At 49.9% G+C, this 10,382-nt stretch overlaps 2 protein-coding genes across 2 annotated transcripts; one reads left to right on the top strand and one right to left on the bottom strand.

The window, feature by feature from the left end:
* Window positions 1–3,711: 3,711 nt before the first annotated feature.
* On the bottom strand, window positions 3,712–6,023 carry TREMEDRAFT_58158 (uncharacterized protein; the record flags this gene model as incomplete). The annotated part of the gene is made up of 4 exons (XM_007001101.1): window positions 3,712–4,999; window positions 5,050–5,392; window positions 5,482–5,898; window positions 5,951–6,023. 4 exons carry the CDS (start codon window positions 6,021–6,023, stop codon window positions 3,712–3,714), a joined length of 2,121 nt encoding a protein of 706 aa, XP_007001163.1.
* A 1,857-nt stretch (window positions 6,024–7,880) lies between these two features.
* Window positions 7,881–8,300, top strand: TREMEDRAFT_58159 (uncharacterized protein; the record flags this gene model as incomplete). Its single annotated transcript, XM_007001102.1, has 1 exon — window positions 7,881–8,300. One exon carries the CDS (start codon window positions 7,881–7,883, stop codon window positions 8,298–8,300), a length of 420 nt encoding a protein of 139 aa, XP_007001164.1.
* Window positions 8,301–10,382: the final 2,082 nt, after the last annotated feature.

Below are 10,382 nucleotides of genomic sequence, written 5' to 3' on the forward strand. Positions count from 1 at the left end.
AAGAGACACAGCTGATGGAGTCAGAGGATTGTGCTTACAAAAATACACCACTCAGTACCCCCTGTTCATGCAATGTCGATAATCATCTACTCATTTCTTCCACTTCTAGGGATCAACCTAAATCGGACATCTTTATTAATGGAATTAGGCTAACTACGCTCTGGGACACTGGGGCTACATGTTCGTATATAAGCCCTAGAGCAGCGGCGAAGATAGGTGTAGGAAGGAGACGATATCAGGTGAGCGTACCCGTTCACATGTTTGATGGCTCGGTTAGTGTCGCTGGACCTATCACCGAGTTTGTCGAAGTTGGTTTTAGTTTGACGAAGGGCGCCAAAGTGCGATCTGTTCGTCTAGATGTAACAACACTCTGCGATGCAGATGTTGTAATAGGGTGGGATTGGATGAGGAAGGAAGGGGTTGTTCTAGATGGAAGAGACAACTCGATGAAGTTCCCCATCCCAACCCCACCGAGTGCGGCGAAGTTAGCGGCCATAGGGCTGCCAACTCCGACGGATGCGATAGATCTCCGAGACAAAGATGACCAGGATGAACTGAGTCCGGAGGAACAGGGGGAATTGTATCAGGTGGTTCCTGAACAATATCATCCGTTCATTGATGTGTTTAACCCGAGGAAGGGAGGTGAAGAACTACCTCCCTCAAGGGAGTATGATCTGGAATTTGAGCTTAAGGAGGGGGCGAACCTGAAGGTTGCTCCACTCTACTCACTCAGAGAAGATCAGAGAAGTGCGCTGAGAGACATCCTAGATCGCGAAATATCGGCCGGAAGAATCCGACCCAGTAATTCGCCCTACGGATCACCGATGTTCTTGGTACCGAAGAAAGCAAAAGGTCAATGGCGAATGGTCATTGACTACCAAAAGTTAAACGAAGCAACGATACCCGACGCCTATCCACTACCTCTAATTGGCCAGATAGCCAAAGAGCTGGGAAAAGCGAGGTACTTCAGCAAGTTGGACCTGATTGGAGCGTATCAACTCTTGCGAGTAAAGGAAGGACACAAACACCTGACAGTGTTCAGGACTCAGTACGGTATGTTCGCGTCTCTTGTTGTCCGAGATGGTCTGCGAAATGCTCCTGCTGTATTCCAGCATTTTCTGAATGAAAGTTTCCGAGAACTATTGGGGAAGGGAGTAGTTGTCTACATAGATGATATACTCATCTATGGTCAAACATTGGAAGAATTGAGAGGAACTACGGCGAAGGTGTTCAAAGTTCTTCGAAGATCAAATTTGTTCGTCAAAGCTAGTAAGTGCGAGTTTGAAAGAGATTCAGTAGTTTTCCAGGGCTTTGTGGTCTCGCGGGAGGGAGTCTCTAGTAATCCAGAGTACATCGACGCTGTTGTATCTTTTCCCCGTCCCAAGAACCTAAGAGAGAGCAGAGGATTTATGGGAGTCGTTAGTTATTATCGGCGCTTCGTCCCCAACTTCTCCAGGATTGCTAAACCGATCAATGATCTCACAAGAAAAGATGTACCGTTTGTCTGGGGTATGGAGCAGGAAAGAGCTTTTAAAGAGTTGAAGGATAGAATGTGTAGGGCCCCGGTATTGGCTCACTTTGATCCTTCGTTGAAGACATTACTACAGACAGATGCATCGTTCTTCGGGTGGGGCTTCATAATATCGCAGGTAAACGAGTTAGGACAAGAACATCCGGTAGCGATCGAGTCAGGAGCGTTTCAAGCGGCGCAGTTAAACTATACGCTAGCTATCGTTGAGGCTTTTAGAAGAAGGAGGCACTTACTATTACAGGTAGAGACTACAGTTCTCACGGACCACTTGAACTTGACATACTGGATGGAACCGAAGCAGTTAAGCCCGAGGCAGGGCAGGTGGGTCGAAGAGCTTTCTAACTTTAGGTTTAAAATGGTGTATCGACCTGGGAAACAAGCTACACTGCCGGATGGACTATCGAGAAGAGCAGACTACCACTCTGGAAAAGGAAGTACTATGGTGCAGGAGAGCAATCTTATTCAAGGGTTGCCGAAGTTCGACGAACTCGACGGCACTAGCTCTGGGTTACAACACCTACTTCGTGCTTTGCAAGGGACAAAGGAAGTAAGAGAGAATGACCTTATTGATCCCATGGATCTGATTGTTGGGGTACAGGAAGATGGAGAAGTGGAGGAGGTTAGAAAAGAGCTATTAGGAGTCATTTGCGCTGAGTGTTCCCATCCAACGTGTCACGATGACGTACAGGAACCAGGATCAATCACCGAACTACGCCGTAGTTCGCGATCCCCTCTAATACTTCGGGGAGGATGGAACTCAAGGGGTTTCCTCACGTTCGACGATCGCACTTATGTGCCGAACTACGCCGAGGCTCGGCTAAAGATCATGAAGATGCGACACGATTCGGCCCTAGCTGGTCACCCAGGCTCAGCGAAGACCCTCGAGCTTGTCCTGAGGGATTACGTTTGGGTTGGAGTAAGGAAGGATGTCGAAGATTATATCGCTGGCTGTGCGGTATGCCAGAGAGCAAAGACTAACAGACAGAAACCCCATGGAGAGCTCAAACCATTGCAAGTGGCTATTAAACCCTGGTCAAGCATCTCGATGGATTTCATCGAAGAGCTTCCGAATTCCCATGGATATAATTCCATCCTGGTAGTGGTGGACCGATTGACCAAATGGGGCATTTTTATCCCAACCACGACGAAGTTAACCGCAGCTGGACTATCTGAGCTGATAATGGACTATGTGGTGGCCCAGCATGGGTTACCAGAGAGTATAGTATCGGACAGAGGATCGAAGTTTACTTCGAAGTTTTGGAAGAACTTGACCGATAGTCTCGGCATAAGACTACATCTTTCTACTGCGTATCATCCACAGACTGATGGACAGACCGAACGAACCAACCAGTCCCTCGAATTATACCTTCGAATCTTCACTTCCTACCAGCAGAACGACTGGTCGAAGCTGCTTGCTCGAGCTAGCTTTGCTTACAACAACACCCATCATTCAGCGATAAACAAGACCCCATTCTATGCGAACTACGGGTACCACCCTCGGTGGGCTGAAGAGATTAAGGCCAGTGAGGTCGAGGTACCTGCTGCTACAGTGGTGGTAAAAGACCTAACCGAAATACATAAAGAATGTATTGAGGGAATTGAGAGAGCTAACGAGAAGTACGCCGAAGGATACAATAGGAAACACCGGACTACGCCGAACTTCGTGGAAGGTGACCTAGTAATGCTGTCGTTAGAGAACATCAAGACTAAAAGACCAATGAAGAAGTTAGATGTGAAGCAAGGTGGGCCGTACAAGGTAGTACGGCAGGTAGGTTCTCATGCTTGTAAATTGGAATTACCAGGAACGATGGCAGGTATCCATGATGTATTCCATGTTTCATTGCTTCGTCCCTATCATCCTCCAGTATTCCCTGGTCAGCAAGCTGAACCACCTGGCCCAGTAGAAGTAGATAACGTAGGAGAATCGTGGGAAGTAAAGGACATTGTGGACTCTAGAGTAAATAAAAGATCAGGAAAGTTAGAGTACTTAGTAGAATGGTTAGGTTACGAAGGAACAGACGATTCGGTATCATGGGAACCAGTAGAGAACGTCGACGGAGCTGATGACATATTGGCGAAGTTCCACGAACTTCACCCTACTAAGCCGAAGGAAGGGCGACTGCGGAGGGCTAGGAGGTAGAACGTACTGCATACAACATAGGATTACAGCTACGTACCGCTCACTTGCCCTTACCCTTACCCTTTCCTTTTCCTTTCTCCTTAGCGCTACTCGGCCCCGCGAGATTGGTGTGGAGAGTACCGATGGCCGAAGGTAGATCGAGACTGTCAGGGGGGAAAACAGTCGAGAGGGAAGCATTCCATGCCCGGTTCATAGCCCCAAAGAAATCACCAAAGTCCTGGACATCCCGAGCAGCTTGCATGCTCGGAGTCCTCCACAGGGAACGTATGGTCCTAAGACACTCGGACGGAAGACTAAGGAGATCGAGAGCAGTCTGAGCAGAAGCAGGGACTCGAGAACTACTCCGGGGGCCTAACCAGCCGATGGACGGTGGTGGCTCGTATGCCATAGGAGTAACGAGGAAGGGGGTGTCGTAAAGTCTTCGGCGAACATCGGCTATCTCAGTAAGCCTTCGGCGAGAGACGTCCGCTAACCTCGTCCTTGCTTCCTCGTTCAGATTCCCACCGTTGACTACATCTACTAACGCCGCAGTAAGGTTATTCAAGGCGTTGGCTTGACGAGTGGAGAAGTCGAGCAAGAGAGATGTATCACGCCGAGCGACGTCAAGCTGAGTGGTGAGGCCGAGAACGAGAGAACGATACGTAGCAAATTCTTTCTCGTCCTCCGGGATACGAGGGTCCAGGGAGATACGAGGGTGGACGAAGGACAACTGAGGAACAGAGGGCCCAGCACGCTGAGTAGCTTCATCTTCCACATCACCAGCTTCAAAGACGACCTCTTTCTCCTTCCTTTTCCCTTTTGATTTCTTTAAAGAAGACTTCGGGGTCTTCTTGGCAGCGGGGGACTCGGTGACAGGGGCGGCCGCTGGGGTAGCCGGAGGAGCAGAAGGACGGCGACTTCGGGTGCTGTGGGCCGGAGGAGAAGCCACCACAGGAGAGGACGGACGAGGGGCCGAAGGACGAGAGGCCGAGGGCCGAGAGGTCGAAGGACGACGGGAGGACGAAGGAGGAGCAGCCGGGAGACGCGACGGGCCGGCCACAGGAACAAAAGGCGAGGGCGAGGGAGGCGACGAGCGGGAGGACGGCGAAGTTCGGCGAACCGACCGGAGAGACGAAGACGGTACCCGCGAACGGGGGACAGACGCTGGAGTCTGGGGAGGGGGGAGAGGAGAAGCGTCGAAGGGACGGGGCGGGATGTCCCGGGCAGAGGAAACGGGACAGAAGGAGCAGGGGCCAGACGTGCATGAAGCACAACGGAGGGCCTTGTTGTGTGGCCTGACTGCCTTGAGGCAGGGCCAGTTTGGACGATTATACGTGATAATCTCACGTCTACTAATTAGCAGGAGTAACTTCGGCGTAGTACGAATAGGTGGACTCACCGGCAACGATCACACGCTTCGTCAACACCAACCGCGATCCAACGACCAGGCTCGGACTTCATCTTCTCCCACAAGTACTCTTCTTCCCGCAGTGATCTCTTCACCCGTTTGGGCGAAGGCTCCCCTCTGGGGGAAGGGGGGGGGGCGGCGGCGGCAGCAGAGCGGGCGATGGCGGCGGCAGGGCGGGCGGCGGCAGCAGCGGCGGCAGCGGCGATGGCGTTGGCGGGGGGGAGAACCCCGGAAGAGGAAGAAGAAGAGGAAGAAGAAGAAGAGGAGAGGGAACGGCGTCGTTTCTGGCGTCGTTTCTGGCCCACAATTTGAGCAGGGGGAGGGGCAGGACCGGCTGCGAGTTAGCAATGTCTTGGAGAGCTAAAGAACAGATAAACAAGGCCAAGTTCGGCGAAGGTGTGAGAGGTTGGACGAAGAACTCACGCTCAGGACTATCTACGTTGTTGTCCTCTACACTAATCACCTCCACATCATCATCCGGGTATTCTTCTAACTCGCTTTCAGCCTCACTATCGATCCTACCCTCCCCATCATCATCATCCTCACTTTCTTCGGTGTCGGGTCGATCACTCGACTCCGAGCCCCCACTGAGCGAGTCCTGGTCGGAGGAGGACGGAGACTCACCAGGACAAAAGGCGGGCGTCCTACGGCGAGGAGTGGCGGCAGGAGGAGGCCCTCCAGGAGAACCCGTTACGGGGACGGGAGAACCAGACACGGGGGAGGGAGAACCAGCGGAGGGAGAGGCGGAGCGAGGGGGCGCGGGAGCGCCAGACGGCTCCCCCAGAGAGAGAGTGCCGAGGCCGAGGGAGGAGACTTGGCGAGACCTGTCGCCGAAAGAAACTGAACATCAGCCAAGTTCGGCGAGGTAGGGTGAGTATCGATGAAAACTCACGAGCAGATGACACCATACCACCAAAGTTCCTCATGGCGGCGAAAGGGCTGGGTGTAGGAGTAGAAGGGGCCATGACGTTAAGATATTTAAAAGAGAATAAAACTTGAGGCGATGATTCAAGGTAACAAATCTGTTTTCTAGGTAAGAGAGATAGAAAGTTTTGAAAGCAGATGGGAAAAAGAGAGAAGCTCGACGAACTGCTCAGTATTTAGTATAATCAAACCTAACCCCTCGTCGTCAACATGCAGCAAACTTCGCGTTTCATCAACAAAAGGCATCGCAGGGACGATCAAAATTCCCACGCTATAGTGTCTCATCTCAATATAAGCGAGGGTTACTTCGACAAGCAACGGTGTTGTTCGGCTGCCATTCAGGAAGCGTGTCTCACCTACAAAAGACACAGGGCTTCTTACGGCAAACCTCGACGAAGTTAGGGGAGTCTCATTGTCGGGTTTTGGAGTGAAAGGAGGCCCAACTACGAAGTGCGGCGCAAAGAGCAGAAGGGTGAAGGATGGTCATGGGGAGGGAGAGAATGGGGGTACTACGCTGCTAAGTTCTCTTGACACGACAGAGGTGTAATCGCTCACGAGGACGTTCGCGGCTAAAGAAGGGGGCGACTGTCACGAACTACGTCGCGACACCTCGATTACTCCACCAACAATGACCCTCCTTTGGCCATCAAAACCCCATCACGCCTTAACCTCTTTACTCTACACGTAACTCAGGACTTCTGACACCAAGTACGGCGAAGTTAGACGGAGTTAGGCTAAGTAGGGACAATGGGAGCAGAAGTACGGCGAAGTTAGACGGAGTTAGGCTAAGTAGGGACAATGGGAGCAGAAGTGCGGCGATGTTAGGCGGAGTTAGTCGAAGGAGGAAGAGGATGGCCGAGGGCTCGGGGAAGTTGGACTAAGTGCGTTGAAGTACGTCAAAGCGCGAGAGGGTTGGATGAACGTCTAGGAGGAGTAGATAATATTAGCTGAGAAGATCGCTGAAGTTCTTCAGCGATCCTTGATTGTTGTCAGTAGAGAAAGACAGATAGAGATAGCTATATACAATTCGAGATACATCGCCATCAGTAGAACAAAACCCCAGTTAGAGTAACTACGCCGAAGTACGCCGTAGTTACACTCCTTTCGACGTCTGCGCCCTCTCGGTTGGGTGAGACTTCAACTCAGGAGCATCAAGTTAGCCGAGGTTCGTCGACCGTCGGTCTGCCAGAAGATAGTTGTTTGACGGCCGTGACAGGGTGGAAGAGAGACCAGTTTATCTCGGTCAGTTCTTAACCTTTCAGCCCGAAAATTTTACTAGCCAATGAAGGGGAACGATATCTACATGTCCGTGTAAAAATTGGGATTGTTTTATGCATAAATCACGGAGTAATAAACCATAACAGGTCAGCAACTCTGACCAGAGAACAGTGGGGGGGGGGGAGGTCGGAAGTGATGTCCCCGCGTGCGCCTAACAACTTTGTGCTGCATGCCTAACACTGATCACGTGACTTTGTCGTGCGTGAAGAGATTTGATGTCGTGCGCGAAGTTCGGTTCGGACTTTTGCTGTCAGACTATCCATTATGCGACACTGCCTCTTGTTCTCGGAGCTTGAATCCGAACCCGATCTCGTCTCCTCCGATCTTCCTTCCCTCTCCTGTTCCCCTCGATTCCCATTCCGCTAGCATTGAAGTTGAAAGGGTGAGAAACCTCCAGATTCTTTCCCACCATATGTATGAAAGTTGAAAACAATCGATTGACCTCTCTCCCATATCTACACACACACACACACACTCTATCTCTATCCCTCTCTCTTTCTCTCTCACTCTATCTCCACACTCATTCGATATTCGGAAGGACAACTCCCCTTCTTCCCCCAGCAGCTTATCTGCCTATACAGGTTTTTCAGGCTTTACAGTGGCAAATCTTCATGAATTCCATGTCAGGAGTGTCTCCCTCTCGCTTCTCTCTCACCCTTGATGATTCTCATGATCCGTGGCCAGATTCTTGGGACGCAGATTCCCATCATTTCAAAAGAGATGGCAATCCAAACATCTTTATTTATGCACCTCCGGGTACTGCTTCCGATCCCTCAGAGGGAAGACTATCATTCCCGGAGGAAAACATTAGGACCATAGCACCGTCGGACTTACACCCTGGTCTCACGCCCGATCCTCTTGATCCTTCCATCCAGGAGACCAGCCCCGACCATATGGATGAGGCTGAGGATGAGGATATGGGTGAGGCTGAGGATGAGATTGAGGACAAGGATGGGATTGTAATTGAGGATAAGGCTGAGAATGAGGATGAGGATGAGTATCCATTGGTGTTACCAGTCTACTTCGCCTGGGTAACTTGACAGTCGCAGATGCTACAAACCTTTCACTGCCCCTTGGCACCTCTGCCACACATCGCTTACCACTGGGTGCAATCTATAAACCTAAACAACTCACAAAACTCACTCATGGAGAAGATAAGGTATCAGCGTTCATAATTGCTCAAGGAAAACTCCAAACACATCCGACCGTCTGGTACAGGTTCTTGGAATCTGTCTCCGAGGTGATTACAAACTGGTACATGCTCCACAGGAAGAAAGGAACCAACCCACGGAAAGGAAAAACAAACATGGGACAGATCTTACAAAAGATATTTTGGAGGACAATTTGTGATGTCTGTACCTCACCAGAGAAAAAGCGCGGACTCTTGGAGGACCCCAATACTCATCTCTACCGGTATGATAGTACTGAACAGCACTACAACTGGCTTTTACCTGCCCTTCGTCCCGATTCGGTTCGTAGTGCTCTTGATGATGCACTCAAGTCGAGGGAGCTAGACATGACGCTATGGAAAGTTGATGATTCAGGTGGATCAAAGCAACGTGGACGTCCATCATGAACAGTGTCTCGTGGTGGGATAGACTTTCTACTAGTGTAACAGGCCGCCGACCAACCAGTTCAAACTCGCCAATGAGACTTAAGCCCTGCCAGCGTTCTTCTACTGGGCATATTCGGACCCGTTCACAAACTAAGTCTACTGTTGATCACAGGGACATGCTCACAAATACCTAGATATGGGTACCTACATATATGTACCTCAAAGCTGTATTTACACTCCAATGCATCTTGCCTATTCATCTTCTCACTCTCATCACGGGTGAAATTACCTTCACCTTTTGTCCTTATCTGATATTTCGGAATCACTTGACAGTCTCCTTATTTTGATCATATTTCACTCTTCTACATCATCTCTTTCGTCATTTTGACTCCATTGATGTGGTGTCAATTCAATTTGTGATAACTATGAGACACAGTCCATTTTTGTAGATGTATTTCTTCTTTACTTAGCAGTATCTCCTGTCACTGAAGCTGATCAAATTCCTAGGGTGTTTGGGACAATCTTATCTCTTGAATCTTTGACATCACTTGGTTTGTTCCCTACATTGCCCTACACCCATAACTGATAGGTGCAGAATATTGTCACGAGACATACTGACCAGCATATGCACGATATAACAGTGCCCAACGGAACAGTGATCTTAACCACTGCGACGAAAAGGCCTATTAATCGGCGGTTAACTCTACCGCCGATCGCTGGTTAAATACCCTTCCCAGACTTTCGCTCGACTTGTCACACACTTTGTGACAAATATCTGCAACATCTGGGCCCTAATGATTTGCCTCAACGAAACGGGCACGGTTTCCTTCTGGCTATGATTGTAGGGTTCTAGGCTTGATAGCACCTCTAGACGGCTTTTGATGGGGAGTGAAGACTATATCAGGATCTATACAGATATCAATTCCTATCAAGGGGGCATATAGGGAAGAAAGTCAAAAGCTCTCTCCTCAAAGCACCAGACATGCAGTGGACCATATTGATGATGTGACAACGGAGAACTGTCACGAGTTGTCAAGACATCCAGGTTAAGCTAGGTTAAGGAAGCAAAGTTAAGGAAGATGACGGGTACATAAATAGTAATTGGTGATTGTAGACATCACCGGTTGACCACCCTTTTTGTTCAGTGGGAACAGATGGTACTGTCATACGGCCGGACACTGGGTAGTCAGTGGTTTGTGACAAGAACGTCAAGATTAACTGTCACATGAGGTCCTAACAGAAGTCTACTAGCATTTCCATCAGATCCACTCTGGATGGTTTGACTAGGGCAAAGTGACTGATGGTCAGTTGAGTTTTGACAGCCATGACAAACCACCATTGTGGGGGTTCCAGTAGGTCATATGTATCATCAGGTCAATCTGTGGACCGTTGTGAACCGTGTTGAACCGGTACATAGATTTTTGAGCACAAGTTGTGTAGTACATACGGCATGTACACGGAGCGGAGATCACACACGACCTTATGTGATCCGCTTACAAGGACTGAGATTGTGCGCCAAGTTGTAGTTCTCTTGATAAGCTGAGCAAGAAGCATATTGAATGCCGTC

The sequence above is a fragment of the Tremella mesenterica genome (genome assembly GCF_000271645.1).
Source record: "Tremella mesenterica DSM 1558 unplaced genomic scaffold TREMEscaffold_1, whole genome shotgun sequence".
In the NCBI taxonomy this organism is placed as follows: Eukaryota; Fungi; Basidiomycota; class Tremellomycetes; order Tremellales; family Tremellaceae; genus Tremella; species Tremella mesenterica.